The sequence below is a fragment of the Macrotis lagotis genome, chromosome 8 (assembly GCF_037893015.1).
Source record: "Macrotis lagotis isolate mMagLag1 chromosome 8, bilby.v1.9.chrom.fasta, whole genome shotgun sequence".
Taxonomy (NCBI): Eukaryota; Metazoa; Chordata; class Mammalia; order Peramelemorphia; family Peramelidae; genus Macrotis; species Macrotis lagotis.
In genome coordinates, this window is record NC_133665.1 from 95,689,595 (window position 1) to 95,713,030 (window position 23,436).

General features: G+C 40.0%; 2 protein-coding genes across 7 annotated transcripts in view; one reads left to right on the forward strand and one right to left on the reverse strand.

Annotated features, from left to right (window-relative positions):
- Nucleotides 1-23,436, forward strand: part of LOC141495839 (acyl-coenzyme A amino acid N-acyltransferase 1-like) — a 74,032-nt gene that overhangs the window by 37,292 nt on the left and 13,304 nt on the right. The window contains exons 1-2 of one of the 6 annotated variants that reach the window (XM_074197618.1): nucleotides 10,689-10,760; nucleotides 19,059-19,556. In XM_074197618.1, the coding sequence (XP_074053719.1) occupies nucleotides 19,094-19,556 (463 nt within the window). In that variant the 5' untranslated portion in view covers nucleotides 10,689-10,760; nucleotides 19,059-19,093. Of the gene's footprint in view, nucleotides 1-10,688; nucleotides 10,761-13,244; nucleotides 13,331-14,021; nucleotides 14,098-17,812; nucleotides 17,834-19,058; nucleotides 19,557-23,436 lie in introns of those variants that run through there. The other 5 variants (XM_074197619.1, XM_074197616.1, XM_074197620.1 and 2 more) reach the window with 5 other exon arrangements.
- On the reverse strand, nucleotides 1,845-10,718 carry LOC141495836 (uncharacterized). Its single transcript, XM_074197613.1, has one exon. It carries the CDS (start codon nucleotides 10,694-10,696, stop codon nucleotides 2,111-2,113), a length of 8,586 nt encoding a protein of 2,861 aa, XP_074053714.1. The 5' UTR covers nucleotides 10,697-10,718; the 3' UTR covers nucleotides 1,845-2,110.

Consider the following 23,436-nt stretch of genomic DNA (forward strand, 5'->3'; position numbering starts at 1 on the left):
AATTTTGGATCATCCATTTTCCTTTTATCATGTTATAAATGAGAAAGAATTGTTAATTTTGTTTTTCGTTTTTGCTATGGGAAATGCTGATCTAAGAATAATGGTGGTACCAGCAACCCTTTTCCTTTCCTGCTATAACTTTTAAAATGAATTTTTCAGAATGTATACATATATAATATATGCAAATGAATGTATCTCAGAAGTATGTATATACATTTTTATCAATATAAAAATTTTGATCAAAGTTGATTTCTCAAAATATATGCTACTTGTCTCCTACCCCTTATAAAATACTTTCTATAAAATTTACCTAAATCTGAAATTAGGAAAACTTTAAAATGAGTAAATATACAAGCAGTCTTAGAAGAGTTAACTGAAATGGTCATAAATTATGAAATTAGGCTTGCAAGTAGTCGTTTGTTTATTAAAGTAAATTATTTGATTTAAAAAACTCACCAAATTTGGGAAGTAAAATGATTTAATTTTCTAGATCTGTCATTGACAAATTGTGTCTATAAAGTTAATATTAAAAATATGTATTGTGTATTCACACAGAGTAAGTGCTCTTATCTACATCTGAATCTATAGTCATATCTATTGAGTATGTTTCTACAACCATAACTATGTAGTTTATCTTTCTATCAGTGCATATACACACACATACAAACATACATAAACACATTCTCTGCAGCAGTTCTAAGAATACTTGCTTTGATAGATCAATGATAACATTGTAGAGGCAAGTGTGTGATCATTTCAAAGTGACAGTGTCAAAGAACAATGGTCAACTAAATATATATTTCTGTATGTTACCAGATATACACACATGCATGTTTCATGCATACACACATAGTGTTTACATTCATATAAATATAAAAAATCACCAGAATCCATACATTCAAATGAGTACTGCATTCCTCCCCCCCAAAGTATTCAATCCATGAGACCATATGCATACTGCAACCTGCAACCAATGCTATAGACATGTATGTAATTCCTCCCACAGCTTTAGAAAATCAAATCACCCTACTCTGAATGAAAAATTCAATTTTTCTTGTTTAAAACCACAAATACTATTCCTTAGATTAATCACTCTATTGCTCAAATACAGTAGTACCATACGAATTTGGGATATTTCTAAAAATCAATTATTTCCAAAAAAGTCCCCTCAAAAAAAAAAGGATGAATACTTGCCATGATTGAGAAAATTCGGTGGAATGGTTCTGAAGACAATTTCAAAGAATGCAATTGACCATTTTAAAGCAATAATAATACCACTGGAAGATGGTGTCTGAAGGAGGACTACTTTGAACAAAACAATTCACGATATGATGTTGATGTGACTAAAAAGTAATCAAATTGGTTTCAAGTAATCAAATTGGTTTCTATAAACAGCAAAGGAAACCAGTTTCACTACTTCAAAACTGTGCCTTTTAAGATTCTGTTTGTAAAACATTCAGTTTCGATCCCTATGGTTAGATTTCTTACATAAGGTTGTAATATGGGGGAGGGGAGAGAGTTTTCAAATGTTTTAATTAAACTTTTGGATATATCTTTTGGAATAATAAAGAATTTTATGAGCAGACTAAGACATTAACAGCTCCCCAGTCTGTCTGAAAACCAGGATGATAAAATTCAGTTGTTGATATCCAAAGTTGCTTGTAAAATGAAAAGGAAGGAGGGGCCGTGGCTAGGTGGTGCAGTGAACAGAGCACCTGCCCTTGAGTCAGGAGTGCCTGGGTTCAAATCCGGCCTCAGACAATAATTACCCAGCTGTGTGGCCTTGGGCAAGCTACTTAACCCCATTGCCTTGCAAAAACTAAAAAAAAAAAATCAGGAATGAATTGCAAGGCCCGAAAGATGATTTATTATTCCTCTATTGCTGTTCTTCACCTTCCTCCTGAGTGTATTTCATTTCTTGTCTCTCCAGCTCCCCTTAGATGTCTTCTATGTTCTGGTTTTGGGGTTCCACTTGAGTGTCTTCCACTTTTTGGCTCTCAAGCCACCCTTGAGTGTCTTCTGCTTCTTGACTCTCAATTCAGCCCTGAGTGCCTTCCCCTTCCTGGCCCTCAGGCCAACCCTGAGTGTCTTCTGCTTCCTGGCTCTTGGTTCAACTCTGAGTGTCTTCCACTTCTTGGCTCTGACACCAACCCTGGGTATCTCCCATTTCCTGGCTGTCAAAATCCTCCTGGATGCCTTCCACTTCCTGACACTCAGACTCCCCTTGGATGTCTTCTACTTCTTGGCTCTGTGGCCAACTCTGTATGTTGTCTTCTTGACTCTGGCACCAACCCTGGGTATCTCCCATTTCTTGGCTCTGGCACCAACCCTGGGTATCTCCAATTTCTTGGTTCTGGCACCAACCCTGGGTATCTCCCACTTCTTGGCTCTGGTAACAATCCTGGATATTTCCCATTTTCTGGCTCTCAGAATCCTCCTGGGTACCTTCTACTTCCTGACACTCAGACTCTCCCTGGATGTCTTCTACTTGGCTCTGTGGCCAACTCTGTATGTCGTCTTCTTGACTCTGGCACCAACCCTGGGATTCTCCCATTTCCTGACTCTGGCACCAACCCTGTATATCTCCCATTTCTTGGCTCTGGCACCAACCCTGTATATTTCCCATTTCTTGACTCTGGCACCAACCCTGTGTATCTCCCATTTTCTGGCTCTCGCACCAACCCTGGGTATCTCCCACTTCTTGACTCTGGTAACAATCCTGGATATCTCCCATTTTCTGGCTCTCAGAATCCTCCTGGGTACCTTCTACTTCCTGACACTCAGACTCTCCCTGGATGTCTTCTACTTGGCTCTGTGGCCAACTCTGTATGTCATCTTCTTGACTCTGGCACCAACCCTGGGATTCTCCCATTTCCTGACTCTGGCACCAACCCTGTATATCTCCCATTTCTTGGCTCTGGCACCAACCCTGTATATTTCCCATTTCTTGACTCTGGCACCAACCCTGTGTATCTCCCATTTTCTGGCTCTCGCACCAACCCTGGGTATCTCCCACTTCTTGGCTCTGGTAACAATCCTGGATATCTCCCATTTTCTGGCTCTTGGACTCCCCCTGAATGTTTTCCATTTTCTGGCACTCTGACATACTCTGGATTTCTTCCACTTCTTGGCTCTGTGACAATTCTTGACTCTGGCACCAACCCTGGGTATCTCCCATTTCTTGGCTCTGGCACCAACCCTGGGTATCTCCTATTTCTTGGCTCTGGCACCAACCTTGGGTATCTCCCATTTCCTGGCTCTTGAGTTCCCCCTGGGTATCATCCACTTCTTGACCCTCAGGCTCCCTTTGAGTGTCTTTCATTTTCTGGCACTCTAGGTCTGACTGGGTGATTTCTCTTTCCTGACATTCTGCCTCTACTTGGATGTCTTCCACTTCCTGGCTCTCAGACTCCCCCCGCTGGGTATCTTCCACTTCCTCAATCTCAAACTCCCCTGGAGTGTCTTTCACTTCTTGGCTCTGGGGTCCCTCCTGGGTTTCTTCTATTTCCTGGCACTCGGGCTTCTTCTGGGTGTATTCCATTTCCTGGCTCTTGGGTTCCCTCTGGGTGTCTTCCACTTTCGGGCTCTGAGGCCCATCTTGAGTCTCTTCTACTTCCTCTCTCTCAATCTGTCTCTGAGTGTCTTCCACTTCTTGAATCTCAATCTCTCCCTGGGTATCTTCTTCTTCTGATTTCTCAGGTACCTCTTGAGTGTCTGTCACTTCCTTGGTTTCCAGTCCCCATTGAGTGTATTCCTTTTCCCGGCTCTCTGGCTCTGTCAGGATGATTTCTTCTTCCTTATTTTCCAGCTCTGCGTGGGTATCTTCTACTTTCTGACTCTGGGTTCCACTGTGGGTATCTCCCACCTCCTGGCTCTCTGACTCCTCCTGAGTTTCTTCTGCTCCCTGGTTCTTGGCTCCCCTCTCTTTGTATTCCATTTCCTGTATTTTGGGCTCCCTCTTAGTGTCTTCTATCTCCTGGGTCTCTGGCTCTGCCGGAGGAATTTCTGTTTCCTGACTTTCCTCAATTTCCTGGGTCTGGGGGACCCCCTGAGTGCCTTCCATTTCTTCCTTTTCTTGGCTTTTGTGTTCCTCCTGGGTGTCTTCCACTTCCTTGATCTGGGGCCTACCTTTAGTGTCTTCCACTTTCTTCCCCTCAGCCCCAGCCTTCATTTCTTCCATTTCCTTGCTCTCTGGCTCCCTCTGGGTGTCTTTCATTTCCTGCCTCTCTAGTCCTGCCTGGGTGATTTCTACTTCTTGGCTTTCTGGCTCTAGCTGGGTGTCTTCTACTTCCTGACTCTGGTCCCCCTCCTTGATGTATGCCATTTCCTTACTCTCACATTCTAGATGAATGTCATCCACTTCTTGGTTGTCAGACTCTGCCTGGATGTCTTTGACTTCCTGGCTCTGGGGCCCAAGTTGAGTGTCTTCCATCTCCCTCTGGATGTATCCCATTTCCTGTCTTTCCAGCTCTTCCTGGGTGTCTTTCACCTCCTGCATCTGGGGACCCACTTGTATACATTCCATTTCCTGGCCTCCTGGCTCTGCCTGGGTGATTTCTATTTCTTGTCTTTCTGCCTCTGCCTGGGTGACTTCAACTTCCTTGTTCTGGGGACCTGCCTGTCTGTATTCCATTTCCTGGCTTGGGGTGTCTTCTACTGGGGTCTCAGATTCCCTCTGGGTTTCTTCCACTTCTTGGCTCTCAGATACCCCTTGGATTTCCTCTACTTCCTGGCTCTGGGGCCCTTGAGTTTCTTCCATTTCTTCCCTCTTGGGCTCTCCCTTGGTGTATGCCATTTTCTGTCTGTCTGATTCCCTCTGGGTGCCTTCCATTTCTTGGCCCTCCTGCTCTGCCTGTGTGATTTCTACTTCCTTCCTTTCAGGCTCTACATGGGTCTCTTTCACTTCTTGGCTCAGGAACTCTTCCTGAGTATATTCCATTTCTGTGCTCTCACATTCACCCTGGGTGCCTTCAACTTCCTGGCTCTCAGTCTCCCCCTGGGTTTCTTCCACTTCCTCCCTTTCAGGTCCCACATAGGTACATTCCATTTCCTGTCTCTCAGGCTCCCTCTGGGTGTCTTCCATTTTCTGACTTTCTGGCTCTGCCTGGATGTCTTTCACTTCCTCCCTCTCTGGTTCCTTTTGATTGTATTCCATTTCCTGGCTCTCAGTCTCCCTCTGAGTTTCTTCCATTTCTTGGCTCACCAGCTCCCTCTTGGTATCTTCTATTTCTTGTCTCTTGGACTCTCTCTGCGTTTCTTCCACTTCCTGAATCTCAAACTCCCCTTGGGTTTCTTCCACTTCCACTTCCACCCTCTTGGGCTCTTCCATTTCCTGGCTCTCCAGCTCCCTCTTGGTTTCTTTTATTTTCTGTCTCTCTGGCTCCCTCTGGGTGTCTTCTGTTTCCTGGATGATTTCCACTTCCTGGCTCTGAGGACCCCCTGTAGGGTATTCCATTTCCTGAATCTCAGTTTCCTCCAGGTTTTCTTCCACTTTTTGGCTCTTGGGTCCATCTTGAATGTCATCCATTTCCTGGCTCTCCCCTTCTGCTGGGGTGATTTCTACTTCCTGACTTTCCTGTTCTGCTTCTATGACTTCAGCTTCCTGGCTCTGGGACTCATTCTGTGTGTATTCTATTTTCAGGCTCTCTGGCTCCCTCCTGATGTCTTCCATTTCTTGAGTCTCAAACTTCCCCTGGATATCTTCCATTTCCTGACTTTCTTTCTCTGTCTTGGTGATTTTAACTTCCTGACTCTCCGGTACTGCCTGAGTTTCTTCCTCTTTTGGGGTCTGGGATCCCACCTGGGTGAAAACCAATTCTTGACTCTCGACTTTACCCTGGATGTCTTCCATTTCCTGGCTCTCCTCCTGGATGATTTCTACTTCTTGGCTTTCTGGCTCTGCCTGGGTGTCTTCTACTTCCTGGGTCTGGGACCCCCCAAAGGTGTATTCTATTTTCTGGCTCTCAGGTTCACTCTGGGTGTCTTCCACTTCCTGACTCTTGACCCACCCAACAGTGTACTCCATTTCCTGGCTCCCCCTCTCCTTCAGGGTGTCTTCTATTCCCTGGCTCTCTTGTTTTTCTTCCATTTCCTGACTCTCCAACTTTGCTTGGGTGATTTCTACTTCCAGATTTTCCAGCTCTCCTTGAGTATCTTCACTGGGCCCTCTGTGGGTGTTTTCTATTTCTTGACTCTCAGGTTCCTCTTGGGTATCTTCCACTTTCTGACCCTTAGACTCCTCTTGTGTTTCTTCCACTCCCTGGTTCTCAGGTTCCCTCTGGGAATCTTCCATTTCCTCGTTCTCCAGCTCCCCCTGGATGTTTTGCATTCCCTGACTCTCTGGCTCTGCCTTAGTGATTTCTACTTCCTGGCTTTCCCTCTCTGCTTGGATGATTTCCTCTTCTTGGCTTTGGGGCCCACCTTGTTTGTATTCCATTTCCTGGCTCTCAGGTTCCTCCTGGGTGTCTTCCAGTTGCTGGCTCTCGAATTCCTGATGGGTGTCTTCCATTTTCTGACCTTCACACTCCCCTTGGGTTTCTTTCACTTCCAAACTCTCGGGTTTCCTTTCTATGTCTTCCATTATCTGGCACTCAGGCTCTACCCTGGTGTCTTCCATTTCCTGGCTCTCTGGCTCCCCCTTGGTGTCTTCCACTTCATGGTTCTTGGGCTCTTCCTGGGGGATTTCCACTTCCAGGCACTGGGGCTCTCCTGGTGTGTATTCCATTTCCTCACTCTCAACCTCCCACTGGATGTCTTCTACTTCTTGGATTTCTGGCTCTGCTTGGGTTTCTTCCTCTTCCAGGCTTTGAGGCTCTCCTGTAGTATACTCAATTTCCTGGCTTTTGGGTTCCCTCTGTGTGTCTTCTGCTTCCTGACTTTCTGGCTCTTCCTGGCTGTCTGTTTCTTCCTGGATTTCTGGCTCTGCCTGGGTTTCTTCCACTTCCATGCTTTGGGGCCCCACTGGGGTGTATTTCATTTCCTGACTTTCGGGTTCCCTCTGGGTGTCTTCCACTTTCTGGCTTTTGATTTCTTCCTGAATGTCTTCCACTTCCACCCTCTCAAGTTCCACCTGTTTGTCTTCTATTTCCTTGCTCTCCAGCTCTTCCTGGGTGATTTCTACTTCCTGGATTTCTGGGTCTGCTTGGGTTTCTTCCACTTCCAGGCTCTGGGGCCCCCCAGGGGCGTATTCCATTTCCTGGCTTTCAGGTTCCCTCTGGGTTTCCTGGATGTCGTCTTCCGCTTCCTGGCTCTCAGGCTCTTCCTCTATGTCTCTCACTTCTTGACTCTTGGAATCTCTCTGAATGGCTTCCATTTCCTGGCTCTCTGACTCTACCTGCGTGATATCTACTTCCTGGCTTTCTGGCTCTTCCTGGGTGATTTCTACTTCCTGGCTTTCTGGCTCTGCCTGGACTTCTTCCACTTCCAGGCTCTGGGGGCCCCCTAGGATGTAGTTCATTTCCTGACTTTCCAGTTCTCCCTTGGTTTCTTCCCTTTCCAGGCCCTCTGGCTCTTTCTGGGTGACTTCTTCCTGGCTCTTGGACTCCCTTTGGATTTCTTCTACTTCCTGGCTCTCAGGCTCTTTCTTGGTTTCTTCCACTTCCAGGCCCTCTGGCTCCCTCTGAGTGTCTTCCACTTCCTTACTTTCTGGCTCTGCCTGGGTGTCTTCCACTCCCAGGCTTTGGGGCCCCACATTGGTATATTCCATTTCCTGTCTTTCCAGTTCTCTCTCCATAGCTCCCACTTCCTTGCTTTCGGGCTTTGACAGAGTCTCTGCCTCCCTCTGGGTGTATTCCAATTCTTGGTTCTCCGGTTCTGCCTTGGTGATTTCCCCGTCCTGGCTCTCCCTCTGGGTGTCTTTCACTTCCTGAATCTTGAACTCCTCTTGGGTTTCTTCCACTTCCAGGCTCTGGGGAGCCCCCTGTGTGTGTTTCTCTTCCTCGATCTCTGACTCTGCCAGGATGATTTCTACTACCTCCTGGTTCTCCAGGTTTGCCTGGGTGTCTTCTACTTTTTTGCTCTCTGATTCTGCCTGGATGTCTTCTACTTCCTGGCTCTCTGGCTCAGTGTGGGTGATTTCTATTTTCATCTTTGCCTGGATGTCTTCTAGTTCCTGAGTCTGGGGCCACTGGGTGTCTTCCTTTTCCTGACTTCCCAGCTCTGCCTGAATTATTTCTACTTCCTGGCTCTCTAGTTTCCTCTTTGTGTCTTTCATTTCTGGGCTCTCTGGCTCTGCCTGGATGATTTTTACTTCCTGGCTCTCTTCCTCTGCCTCTGTGTCTTCTATTTCTAGGCACTTCAGCTCTTCCAGAATAATTTCTATTTCCTGGCTCTCTAGTTCCCTCTTTGTGTCTTTCATTTCTGGGCTCTCTGGCTCTGCCTGGATTTCTTCTACTTTTGGACTCCCTGGCTCTGCCTGGATGATTTTTACTTCCTGGCTCTCTTTCTCTGCTTCTGTGTCTTTTATTTCTAGGCACTCCAGCTCTGCCAGGATAATTTCTACTTCTTTATTCTCCATTTCAGTTTGGGCGATTTCTTCTTCCTGAACATCTTCCACTTCCTGACTCTGGATCTCCCTCTGGGTCTTTTCCTCTTCCTGACTTATTTCTATTTCCTGGCTCTGGGATTCCCCCTGGGTCTCTCCTGTTTCCTGACTCTCAGGTTCCCCTTGGGTGTCTTCTACTTCTTGGCTCTCCAGCTCTTCCTGGGTATCTTCTATATCCTGGGTCTCCTCTTTTGTGTCTTCTTTTTCCAGACTGTCGGGCTCTCCCAGGATGTCTTCCATTTCCTCAATCTTGAGCTGCCACTGTGTGTCTTCCATTTCCAGGCTGTCTGGCTCTCCTTTACCCTCTTTCACCAAGAATGATACTTTGGCAATACTTCTTTTCTTTTTGTCTCTTGATAGTTTCTTTTCTCTTTTTTTAAATTCTTTCCTACATTGGTCAAATTTGTGTTTAAACAATTGGACAAATTCTACATTTGGGTATTGAATCGCCAGCACTTTGTGCCTAGCACATTCATCAGTAAAATGAGCATGTGTGCACCAGATCCAGGCCCTGTTAGTGCATGCATGATGCTTAAGCTCCATCAATGGTGTTATATAGTGATTTGCGCAAATCTTCAGAGTTTTCTTCCTTCTCATGAGGTGAATGTTGCCTTTCTTCTTGTGTTTCAACAGCTTCACATCTCCAGTACCTCGTGCTTGCCATTGCTGAAAGCCTTTTTCACAGGTGAAACTGAAAAGTTTTGCATGAGTGTTTAAGAGTTCTTCTTCATCTGATTCAGGATACTTCCTTTTCTGTCCAGGATGATAAATCATATGGTCAGATTGTGGGGTATAGTTGAAGGTATTCACTTGCTTAGGGGAGGTCTTTTTTTCCTTACAAGTTTTCTTTGGCCCATCCAGGAGACTTAGGTGATGATGCCGTGGTGGTAGAGGTAGGTGTAGGGGCTGGTCTTGATCAGACTGGGCAGAGGTCCTTTTCTTCTTACAAGTTCTCTTTGTAGTGTCCCTGCGAGCTAGGTGGTACCGTGACAGTGGCTGGTCTCGATAAGTCTGCACTGAGGTCTTTTTCTTCAGACAAATTCTCTTTGGAATTTCCATGAAAGCTAGGTGATGCTGCCGTAATGACTGGTCTTGGTCAGTCTGAGGGGAGGTCCTTTTTTCCTTACAAGTTCCCTGTGGGGTGTCCATGAGAGCTAGGGGATGCTGGTGTAGCAGCTGGTCTTGGACGGTCTGGGGGGAGGTCTTTTTCTTCTTACAGATTCTCTTTGGAGCCTCCATGAGAGCTAGATGATGATGCTGCGGGAGCAGCTGGTCTTGATGGGTCTTTTTACAAGTCCCTTTTGGAATCTTAGCGAGAACTAGGTGATGCCGATGTAGCAGCTGGTCTTGATGGGTCTTTTCCTTCTTACAAGTTCCCTTTGGAATCTCCATGAGAGCCAGGGGATGCTGCTGCTGATGCAGTAGCAGATCTTGACCGGGCTGGCCGGAGGTCTTTTTCTTTTTACAGATTCCTTTTGGAATCTCTATGAGAGCTAGATGATGATGGTGCCGCTGCCGCAGCGGCTGGTCTTGATGGGTCTTTTTCTTCTTACAAGCTCCCTTTGAAATCTTAGCGAGAGCTAGGGGATACTGCGGCGGCAGCGGCTGGTCTTCATCGGTCTCTTTCTTCTTACAAGATCTTTTTGGGATCTCAGCGAGAGCTAGGTGATGCGGCAGCGGCAGCGGGTGGTCTTCATCGGTCTGGGCGGAGGGCTTTTTCTTCTTAGAAGTTCTTTTTGGAGTCACCAGTAGACCTGGGAGAGACTGCGGCATCGAATGGTCTTCATCCGTCTGGGCGGAGGTCTTTGTCTTCTTACGAGTTTCCTCTGGAGTCTCCATGGGAGCTGCGTGATGCTGCGGCAGCGGCTGGTCTTGATTGTCCCGGGCTGCAGCGGCTCCAGCGGCTCCAGGCTCCGGACTCCGGGCTCCGGGCTCCGGGCTCCGGGCTCCGGGCTCCGGGCTCCGGGCTCCGGGCTGCAGCGGCTGCAGGCTGCCGGTTGCCGCGCTCCCCCCTCTGTCCTGCCTGGTCGGGTCCCTGCAAGCTTCTGGCGCTTGGTGCCGCCTGGCCCTGCGATTATCTGTGTAGCCCCGCCCCTTTTTGGCTTTCTTTTTGCTTTCTTTCAATATCCAGTCTAACAAGTAATACCACGGCATCCCCACCCTCGGACCCTGGGTTTGCTTTTTTTTCTCTCAGGTTTGTTCCATCATCATCTTGAATGTGAGATTCCATACTTGTATTTCATTCTATATTTTGCTAAGTTCACTTCTGGCTTGAATTCCTTCACTGTGTATTATCTTGATTAGCTTCTTTTTTAGGGATACTATCTCTTCCCCCGCCCCCTAGCCCCTCCCCCTTTTCCCTTGGACAATTTTGATTGGAATCATGAAGAAATAAATACCGGAGAGTTTTTTGGTAGAACTTTGCCACTTAAGCATTTGATAATTTATGGCCTTAATAGCTGTTTTCTCATCTTGATAGCACACTATATCTTCATGTGCTGTATATGTCATAGAATAGAAGGAATAACACTGGACCGGAATCAGAACAGGGTCTCTGATCCCAGATCTTTCTCTTAAATTAGCTGTGTGATCTTTGGAAGATCAGTTAGCGTCTGTATGTCAGATACGAAATGACTAAATCTTGTCATAAAAATTGATATAGAAGTCCTGCCTAATCCACAATCCTGCCTATTCCACAGATCAAATGAAAACTCTGAAGACTCAACATCTCCAGTGTCTATTAGCTAACAATTCTTTATCAAAAGTCATGCAGATTTTAAAATGAGATAGATATAAATGTATACATATGTTTGTGAATATATGTAACTATGCCCTGGGCAAGCCATTTATACTCCTTTGGGACTTTCTTCTGTAAAATAAAGAGAAACTGGATTTTCTCTGTCAAAAATAACTTCAGGTCCTAAATTTATATAGTTATTTTTTTAGAGTATTACACTATATTTTATACATATATGTATAGCTATATATATATACATACATATTTTTTTTTCAATTTAAGTGAGATTATTGCATCTTTAGGTTATGGGGTCAATCTTTGTATGGAAGATAGTAGCATTCAAGTGAAATTTCTAAGTAAATTCTAAGTAAAGGCACAGAAATCAAATCAGTAAATAAAATTCTAGAGTTTTTAGAGTTGGAAATATTACTAGCACCCCACCATTTCCTCTGTTTCTTTCTACCCTCACACACTTCCAACCACCACTATAGTCACTGAATACTTTATATGGAAGCTGTTGTAGAGAATATAATATTACATGGTCATTTATTTTTTCCTGTACATTTTTTGTCTACTCAAATTATAAACCTTTTGAAGTTGAAAATACTTGACAAATATTATTCGGACATTAATTATGTCTAAATAAAAGCTATCACAGGACTGCATAAGTACAAGTGATACAAATGAATACAGATGAGGAAACTTCATTGGTACTTTCAGATGGAAGTTCTGTGCTGGAATTGGAAGTGAAATTTGATTTTTATGGATACATGCAATGGTGAGAAAGGATCAGGAAATAAAAAGGGGAAAGATTTTCCAGGTGATGGAAAAACTGTTAGATAAGGCATGTAATAATGGAAATGAGAATGGAGTAAGTTGCTGATTCTTAGATGTTACACTGGTGCTCCCAAAGTCACTACTTTGAAGTCAGCACAGATCCTGAGTAGGAGCTGCTATTTTGGTTTTTTAACTTATTAGTAATGACAGAGTAAGAATAGTATACAACAAAGATAGGTCTATGGTGAATTCTTTGTCATTTTGACAATCAGAATCTTACTTGAGCTGATAAGTATTATAAAGTTTCTACAGATATGCCAAACAAAAATTAATCCCAATTTTGAACACGCTCAGTGTGACAGACCCATAGAAAGTAATTTCAAATAGAGATGTTCAGGGACTAAATCTGCAGATTTATAAGACATGTGCATCCAGCCTTGGGAATTAATATTACCAAAGGGAAGTTAAGTGTGGACAACTCACAATTGAGATTGCTTTTAAGGTCTTAATTTTCATATAGAATATGCTAAATATCCTCCAAATTCCTCCCAGAATTGCATCTTTCTTTTGCCAACTTATGATATCTTACCTTTTTAGTGTCCTAACCAGTTTGGTCCTGAATTTCCTTTCAGTCTATGGATAGTTAGAATCACAGAATCTCAAGAGTTGGGAGGGATCTCAGAGTTCACATGAAGTCCCACCTATACCTGTCAAAATTTGACAGCCCTTTTGAAGTATCAGCACTTTCATTTTTCTCCATACAGTGAGTTTCAGAAGAGTTGATTTATAGGCTAGAAATGATCTCTATGAATTATTAAACCATTCTTCATTTCTATTTTTAAGGCAACCTGAATTTACATTATGCACTCTTCAAAAACTTTTTAATTCTAACTTTTTCTATTCATTTTATACAGTTTTTCCATTCCTTCCATTTATATCCTCATAGTTTTGCCAACTGATCCAAATGCTTTGGCTTTTCCTTCTGAAAAAAAAAATCCTTTCTCTTTTCCCTCTTTGCCCATTTAAAGAAAAATGCCATCAAATGTTGTTTTTCCTGTTGAATGCCATCTTTGACTCTAGGACTAGGACCACAACTGTCACAATGAAAGCCCATGAAAGAAATGTCACAAAGAGAATTTGGTAATTAAGACTGGGTGGGGTTATCAGGCAAGGGAGTGAATAGTTAGACTTACAACTAAGTACATACAAGTCAGTCATTTGACCAGAAAACCTGAACCCAGACCCAGAGGAGGAATAGGTTTAAAAATGTTCAGGTAAAAGTAGAGGACAGAACTGGATTTGTTAGTCTAGGAATTGGATGATTTGGGGCTTTTTAAATTTCCTTCATGATGAGTTTATTGTTGCTTTGAATCTGCAGCCATAATCTCTGGTTGATGGGGAAGGTGGGAAAGTAAGACTCTGATTTTTTAAATGGTATAACTCAGGTGGTGGTGCTGTGGGAGCTGTGGCCACTGGTCTGTTTGTTGGGAATGACCTGAGCCCCTGTTGCAAAAGCTCCTGCTACTGCTGCTGATACTCTTGTTTGTTATGTATGACCCTGACCCCCTTTGCAAAAGTTGCTGCTGCTGCTGCCTCTGGTCTGTTTGTTGGGTATGAACCGACCTTTTGTAGTAAAAGCTATTGCTGGTGGTGGTGGTTTATTGAGTATGACCCTGACTCTTTTGTAAATGCTGCTGCTGTTAATCGTTTATGACTCTAAGCCCCTGCTTCAAAATGTTAAAACAGGGCCTCTCATCCTTTTTTCTCCTTCCTCATAACCTATTTTCTTCACTTCATTTTTCTTCTTGTCTTTTTTTTCTGCCTTTTACTTTTCTCTCTGGCTCTCCTTTAATCCTCAAATAGTAATATTAAGACAGTGTAAAATTAAAATAAGTATATATATATATGTATATATATACATATATATATATATATATATATATATACTATGCATATAGTAAGTTGATGTGACCTATAGCAATTTTAAGTATTAGCATTTCATAGTAAATATTTTAAATTACTACAGGTTTCAGTTTTAAAGGTAATTTTGTAGCTTTAGGTCTTTCTCCTTTCTCTTTTTAAAAATTCTTCTATATTCTTTCTCTTCTTAAATTTTCTCCTGTTGTTTCTGCTATTGTCATCCATATGGCCCACAATAATCTCTCCTTTTTCTTCAGTGCCTCTTTCTCTTATTTCTTCTCCTTCCCAACTACTTTAAGATTCTTCTCCTCTTCTTCTGGTTGAAATTTGGTTCTAAGGGAGGGTAATGACTTTTTGATTCCCTTGTTTTTCAATTTCAAATTGCTTTTGAGGTATCCTGGGCCTTAACTGTAAACCTGTGTTGCACAGGTGCTCCAGAATGGATATAAAATGACTTTATATAGCTGTCTTCCCTTATCTCTCTCTTTAAAAATCACTTTTCATGTTTACTTTCTCCAATCTCAGTCAAAAGTTTCTTCCAAACACTTACCATATTCCTATCTGATCTTACAGCCTTTTACCACCCCAACCCTAATCAATTTTCTGTTGCTTTTTCTTTCTCCATTCTTCTCATCCAAAAGTTTTCATTACAACTGATTACACATGAGACACAAACCAAGTTAAGGGACTTGGCCAGGGTCACACAGCTAACAAGTGCCAGATTTAAGCTCAGGAAGATGAATCTTCCTGACTCCAGACCCAGGCTCTATCTTCCTGGCTGCATCTGGTTGTCCTTGTCCTTCCCACATCGAACTGGTTTTCCTGATTGTTCCTTCAATCTAATACCTCTCCCTACCTATCAAAGATTCGTCTATTCTGTTGTCCTCTTGAACTAAACATATTAAGCCACATTTTACTTGGATTATTGAAAAAACTTCCTTGTTGGGTCAGTAGTAGAAAACAACAGTTTTCTAGAACGTGGGAAGCAAATCAACTGACATGACTAAGTATGTGAATTATTAATTTCTTTGTTTCCTAATCATAAAGCTTCTAAAAGAAAGAGTTTAGATACTTTGAGTGCCTGTAATCCAGCTGCTCCTTTCCAAATCTTTTATAAATCTGAAAAATTCATAACCTTAATATTTTAATTCTGCTCAAAGAAAGTTTCAGATCCTAATTGCCTTTAAGGATAAACATAATAAATTACTCCGTTTGACATTAAAAAACAAAAACCCTTTGCCATCTGAAATGCAATCTAATTTTCCAGAATAAAAGTCCCTTACCCACATCCTCACCAGTCTTAATGTTTCCACATTGGGCCTATTTTTGCTATTTTCTCTCTATTTTCTCTCTTATGCCCTTTGCCACAATATCTCCAATGTCTGGAATACTTCCCAACCCCTTAAACTCTGGATCCTCTCCAAGGCTCAACTCTCATGTGCCACCTCTTCCAACAGACTTCATGAACTGTCTAGTCATGATTGTCTTCCTCCACACAGTGTGTTGTAGATAGGCTAAATTATTATTCACTGTTCCTCCAGGAGAATTTAAGTATAAATTCCCTGAAGAGACTGTGCCTCACTTAGATGTATTCCTTGTATTTAGTATGGACTAGTGCTCAATTTGTAATATAATGTTTATTGGTTGATTGTCAAAACAGTTGTGGCATCACACTTCTTTGCTCATTTGGACTCTTTCCAGATGCTCTGAGTGACCATCTCCCTCTTTAATGATCTTGAAGGAACTAGGTAGTGGAGCAGTTATGAAATATAGCTTCTTTTTTAAATGCTGAAAATTGTTAGCTACCAGGGTTGGTTGTAAAGAAGGGAGATACAAGACCGAAATATACTGCTTTATTTTGTAAGTGTTGGGGACTTTGAGTGTGTGGAAAACTATAAAATGTTGGATTTAAGAAATACATTAGTTTTTGCTAAACAATTTCCCCCTCTTTTTATTCTTTATTATAAGGAAATGATTCTTCTGGGAGAGTGGGGTTGAAATGGGAAATAAATATAATGAAAAATTACAAGACAGCAATGATTATTTTTTAATTATAGGAAAGTTCTAGAGATAAAAACTGCAATATTTAAGAGAATTAAAGTGGTATGGTTATAATGGCTAAGGGGGCTTTTTAATTATCTTGTTCTATGATTTGTTGCCTCCAAATTAGCACAGTGTCATAAACTTACATTTAGTAGGGCCTTTTTCATTCATTGATACCTTCTATCTCTTTGCATATGTCCAGTAAAAATAAACTCGAACACGCTACCCTTCCTTCCCCCACCCCCCAACACACATCTCACCTGCTTGTCTAGAAGTCAATACCATTCTCTTGGGCCTCCAGACTCAAAATCTAGGAAACATCCTGAACTCCTCACTATCAACACCCCCCCCCCCATATTCAATTTTGTCAAAGTGTATGCCTTTGCAACCTTTAATTGTACCCCTTCTCTCCTGACACTACTACCATTTGAATGTAAGTCCTCATTACCTCATACCAGAATTAATTGCAGTAGCCTGTTGGTGGATCTACCTTCAAATCTCTCCTTGCATCAGTTCTTCCAGAGTTTTATAGCCTTCATGTCAGCTTCCCATTCAGTAAACTCCTTATGGACTCCAGGATCATAGACAAAATGCTCTATTTGACATTTAAAGCCCTTTGTAACTTAAATCCCTTATACCTCTTTGTTCTCCTTTCCCTATACCCTCCCTCTAGGATCCTGTTCCATGAGCAAGACTCCATCTCTTAAGGCTCTGGACATTTTCTCTTGTTGTCCCCCAAGTCTTGGAATGCTTTCCCTTCTCTTCTCTGACTGTTGACCTCTCTGCCTTCCTTTTAGTTTCAACTAAATTCCTACCTTCTATTGGAAACCTTTTCTAACTTCTTAATCTGAGTGCCTTCCTCCTATTCATTATTTTTTAATTTTTATATCTAAAACTTGCTTTGTCTATATTTGTTTGCAATTATTCTCCTCCCATTAGTCTGTAAGCTCCTTGAGGGCAGAATCTGTCTTTTTTACCTCTTTTTGTATCCCTAGCTCAAATATATGCATATCATAGACAATCTTCATTCACTTGGATTTTCCTTTATGAATTTTTAGGTCAAACTATTTAAGTGATTATATGAATCTCAGTTTTTTGTTTTATTTTTTGTATTTGTTATGGATTTCCCTTAATTTCGGATTGGGGAATTTGATATTCTTTTCTCCTATTAATTTTTTTTTAATTTAAGGGAATGTGATTAAGTGACTTGCCCAAGGTCACAAAGCTAGGGATGTTGCTCTATCCACTGTGCAACCTAGCTGCCTCTTTTCTCCTATTTTTAAAAATGATTTTATTTCCCCTCCAATTACATATCAAAACCATTTTTGAACTTTTAAAAAAGTTTTGTTTCTAACTCAAAGTTCCCCCCTTTCCCCTTCCCCTTCCTGAGATGGCTAGCAATCTAATAGAGGTCTTTTACTTTTGATTAAATTTTATAAAGGTTTTTCAATATTATGGGGTTAAAACGAATTTCTTTTAAAATTTATTAATTTGTTTTTTCAAACTGTATTAGTTTTTTTGTTATTATCTTTTTAATCTAAGTGTTTAAGAATCGAAATTTGCTTCTGATCACTGACTTTTCTGCTTTCTATCATTTTAGCTAGCTTATATTTATATTGTCATTTATAATAGAATGTATTAAATATTTTTCTTGATGTTAACACTTTTATTTTCCTAGACATCAGGGCTTATATGAAAAAATGGATGAAAAACAATGGAACTCAAGTATTTTAAATTTATTGAAAACTTTTTTTTAAACATTCAAGATACCTCAAAAATAGTGTGTTTTGGAGACCAAGGAGTAATCCAATAAGGTTATTCAACTTTCTGAAAGTTAATACAAACTCTTATCAGACCATAACAGTATTAGTGAGCTAACATCAGATTATATTTGCACATATATTAAGGATATTATTTCTACCTCTGTAAAATAAAACTAATGTAAACTACAATGAATACTAATTCTTGCTTTGAAATGTCAAAGGGTATCACAATACTAATTATACCTAGGAGGGAAAAGAATCCTAAACTTCCCCTTAAACAGCATTTTAATGCCAATGTCTTACTTTCTCTAATTTTATCTTTAATGAAAGAATCATTTAATAAGTCTCCACAAGGGTTTACAATCTTTTCATCATATTTTCCTTGTTCATTACATTTTTTTACTATATATAACCTTGTACATGATGTTTAAAATACATATTGTCTTCCTGAATTTATTTACACCTTCTCTGTTTCCTAAAATGTGCCACAAATAGTTGAGAAGAATGTATAGACCCTGCATTTCCCATTCAATTTCCTAATTTCCAAATTAATTTCTTCAATATTCACTTCAAGCCTGTTTAGCTTTTTTCTTCATTTCACCATATTTTGTTATTGGTGTTTTGAAATCTGTATAATTACTTTTCTATCTGGAGCCATAATCAAGTCTCAGTAAGAACTTAGGAGACTGAATTACTTTTTTCTGTTAGAAACTCTAGTTCACCCTGTTTTCTACCCATTCTTTTTTTTTTTTTTTTTGGTTTTTGCAAAGCAATGGGATTAAGTGACTTGCCCAAGGTCATGAAGCTCAGTAATTATTGCCTGAGACTGGGTTTGACCTCAGGTCCTCCTGATTCCAGGGCCAGTACTCTTTCCACTTCACCACCTAGCTTCCCCCACCACCCATTCTTTTTTTTTTTTTGCAGTACTGGTGTTAATGGTTATTATAGCCATATGGATTGATGATAGACACATTGACTTCTTTCTTAGATTTTCTTCTGGAAACTTCCCATAACTGTACTTTATTCCTGTATTCTTTCCTTCCCCTTCCTTCCCTTGCCGCCCCAACTTTCTTCCCTTCCTTTTCCCCTTCTCTTTTCTTCTTACCCTTCCTTCCTTTGTCCTTTGATACTCTTTTCTAGCTTCCTCTTTACTCATTTTCCTTTCTTTTCATATCATTTTTCATGACCTTTCTGTTCTTTTCTTTTCTCTCCCCACCCCATCCTTTTTATCCTATATTTCATAAATTATATATTTATGATTTTTCATTTTTTATAGGTCAAGGTATCATTTGCCTCATTGCACTTTGCCCAATGTTCCAGCTGATAATCACCCCAGAAACAGCTCTTGCTGATGAGCCGCTGTGCATCAGAGCAACTGGACTTAACCCTTTTCAGCTGGTAACTCTCAAGGCATCATTGACAGATGAAAAAGGAAAGCTCTTCCAGTCTCGAGCTTTCTATAAGGCTGATGAAGCTGGCAACATAGACCTAGAGCAAGCAGCTGCTCTTGGGGGTGACTATATGGGCATCCATCCCATGGGTCTCTTCTGGTCCTTGAAGCCTGTGAATCCATTTCGGCGATTACTGAAGCAGGATGTAATAAATAGCCCTTTTTACATACAACTCGACCTCTATGATTCCTTACTTTTGGAGGATTCTTCCAAGGTTCAACCAAAGGCTAGTCGGATGATCGAACGTTGGTTCTCAGGCCCTGGACTGCAGCGGATCCCAATTAGAGAAGGTAGAGTTCGAGGAGCCTTCTTTCTTCCTCCAGGTAGGATTAGACTTTTTATTTATGTTTCAGTGATCTATAAGACTTTCAGGGAATATCATCTGCAGCAACCATAATGAAAATGGCTTCATTAGAAACTGAGACTATATAGGCTAGAGAGTAGAACACTGGACTTCATAGTTAAAAACCATAAAAAAATGGAAATAAACAGTTCAACAGTAACCCCGCACTTTACTATATGATTGAAAGAAAACTGACATTAAAATGCAAGTTGACTCAGATAGGAAGCAGACAGTTTATTTGCAGATAATATAACAAAGGAAAGACATTACTTCAGTGTTGGTGATTCAAACTATAGCTTCCCTGAAATATTGGAATGCATTAGGGTTGGAATGATTGACTCAAATTCATTGGCATATGAATTACTAAGAAGGCATTTTTCCATCTTCTGCTCAGCTTTAAGCTCAATCTTCCTTAGCACAAGGCATTGTATTGTTATGGCCAAAAAGTAAGATCAGTGATCTTTCCAAATTCAGGCTAATTGCATCAATATGTACTTTATATAAAAGTAGTTTTAGCTAAGATAACTAAAGTAGTATGTTGGCTAAGCTCATGGTCCCAGTTAATATATAGAGAAAATTAGTATCAATTATTAATTATTGAATAAGTTGCTAATAGCCATAATATTTATATTGCCTTTCTTGAAGATTACAAATGCTTTGACTCAGGTTCTACTCATATGGCTTATTCATATATTTCAAATATATGAAAATGATCCATGTATAGTGATAACATTAGAGTTTATGATTTTGTTGTTCAATCATTTCAGTTATATACAGTTCTTTGTAACTGACCTTGTTTGGGCTTTTCTTGTCACAGGTACAGGAGTGCTTTGTCATTTCCTTTTCCAAATCATTTTACTTCTGAGGAAAACAAGGCAAATAGTGTTAAGAGACTTCTTGTCCAGGGTCACACAAGTAGTAGCTTTCCAGATTTAAACTCGGGAAGTTGAGTCTTCCTGACTCCAGGCTCAGTTCTCTATCCACTGTGCCACCTAGCTGCACCCCCCAACTGCATATGATGGTAATGTGGAAAATTTCTGTATTTTAAACATACCACCAAACAATGATGTTAAGAATGATTCATAAGAAATGTGCCATCCCCCCCACCAAGTGAGACAATTTAACCTTATGGCTCTTCCTATATTTACACTATTATCATATCTCCTGTTCCATTCTATCATATCATATTGAACATTTGGAAGTATGGCTTCCAAATTAAAGGGGTGTTGGGAATTGAACTAACATATGTTAATTACTTAATGTACATGGGCAATGTCAAGTTATGTGATTCCACCAAAAAGCACATTAAATATCCACCTTGCCTCATGGAATCTTTCCTCAGTATTATCAAAATATTTTGACTCAATAAGTATAAGATTATTGATGTATAACTATGAAAAGAATCTGAAAGGTTCAAGTTTTGAACCAACAAGACAAGTTTGATATCCCCAAATACCTTGTTCTCTTTCAGGCAGATTCATATTAAGCATAAATTTATTGAAGTGAAGGCTAGGGCTGAATGCATTAGGAAATTTGCTGATATAGTGAAATCAAAACTGAATTGGAAGTCTGTATTTAAATGAATGAACCCTTGCCCAATGCCAGTCCTAGTTCATGCCTCTGAAATTCTAAAGTTGGCTAGAAAATATCTGGAAAGTCTCTTTGTAAAATATTATTAATATCTAAGTCCCATTAGTATAAGGCACCTATCCAAGGATTATTACTTCCTTACCAAAAAAGCCAAAAGATTAAAAAAATTCTTAAAGGACATGACAAATGGGATAAAAACCTACAAAAATAATTTTAAATAATCATATATCACTCCCTTGAGTAATAACAGAAGCTGACAGAGCTACAATGGATTTGTTGAATTAACAATGCCTGAGAAGGACTGTCAGAAATAGCTAAGATTAGAAATAGAATCAAAAGACCCTCCCTGGGTATTATCTGTGTGCATTTATTGACTGAGTCATTCAGATTGATGCCAAATTCTTTATTTATTATTTTTTTTGTGCTGCTTTAACTTCTTGCTTCATGTTAAATTTTTGGCTTTCTCTTTGAATTGTTGATTAAACATTTTGATAATTTGGTTAACCAGATTCCATGTATGTTTAATTTTTTGTGCTTTTGATTAATATAATGTTCAAATTTTCAACTGTGTGTATCAGCTAATATATGCACACACTGTCTGTCTGGCTATCTATCATCTATCTATCTATCTATCTATCTATCTATCTATCTATCTATCTATCTGTATAAATAATCTTCTTAGGTTTTTACATACGTTTTCAATGGTTTTCTCAAGCCACTTCTGCCATGATGATATTAGACATCTGTCCTTAGGTATATGTCTAGATCATTCCATTTTTTACTCCTAGTTGGCATAGTAGATATGGTACACTTGACCTGAAGTCAGAAAGACTGGAGTTCAAATCCAGTGTCAAGACACTTACTTTGGGAATTGAGAAGCAAACATTTAAGGAAAGGGAGGACCCAGTGATGGAGGATCTGAAACATTTGTGGTCCTGCCTGTGGTCATAAAAATTGGTTCAAATGTGAACAAGAAAGCCTGTGTTGTATGCCATTAATATAATAAATGAGGAGATATGGCAAAAGAGTTGACTGAACTCTAGCTTCTCCATAAAACTGAAAAGTAGTGGGACTGAACAGGAGCCATGATTATTGGCTAAAGGTACTTTATAGTGGTGCATGAATTATATGAATTATCAGTAAATCTCACTTTACCAACTTTATAGCTCTGATGCAACCTGATTTCATCTTTTCTTTAAATTTACTTTTTTTACATTACTACAATAGTTTTGTTATAAAAGGAAACATATTCCTCTGTCCCAAATAGAGAAAGCTCAAGAAAAATAAAATGAGAGGGGAAAAAAGTGTTTCAGTTTGTATTCAGATACCACCAGCTCTGTCTTTGGATAGATCATATTTTTTGTCAGATGTCCATCACAGAAGTTTTTCCCCACAGTTACTATAAAACAAGAAACAAAGTAAAAAAAATTCCATAATATAGTTGAATAAAAATATTTTACAAGAAAATTATTCTTTTCAAATGGACAACAAAATTATCATGTAAATTTTTTGTCTCCCTGCTCCTCACCCTAGAGATGGATACCATTAGACACAAATAATATATATGTATATATATATATATATACATATATATGTATATATATATATATACACATACACACATATATATTTTTATGTATATTTACATATATATGTAAAAATTATTCTATGTAACTTCTATTTATTAGTTCTTCCTGGATATGGATAGCAAATTTCTTTAAATGTCCTTTATGATTATTTGATATTTATAATAGAAAAAATAACTTATTTGCTTAGTGTTGTTCTTGAAACTATTGCTGCTATTATATACAATGTTCCTTGGTTCTATTCATTTTACTCTTCATTATTTTGTGCAAGTTTTTCCATGTTTCTTTACATTACTTTTAAGTCAAAGAGGGAGTTGTATCAAAACATTATAATAATCACTTCCTATGGATGGATAACTAGACATTCCATGGCTCCACCAAAAAACACATTAAACATCTAATTAATCTTATGGAAACTTTCTCCAATAATTGTTCTTGATCAATGCAAAATTCCTAATGCATTCCAAAGATAGAAAAGATTAATGACAGTGAGGCTGAATCCTAAGGTCAAGAAGAATCAGTGAATGATGGTGACAGATACATCATATAAAAGATTTTATTGTAGATCAACAAACATATTTTTTTCCTGATAGGCACATTGAGGAAAAAGCTCTCATTAAAACAACTCTGAGGTATCATTTCACTCCTATCAGATTGGCCAAGATGACAAAAAGGGAAGATGAT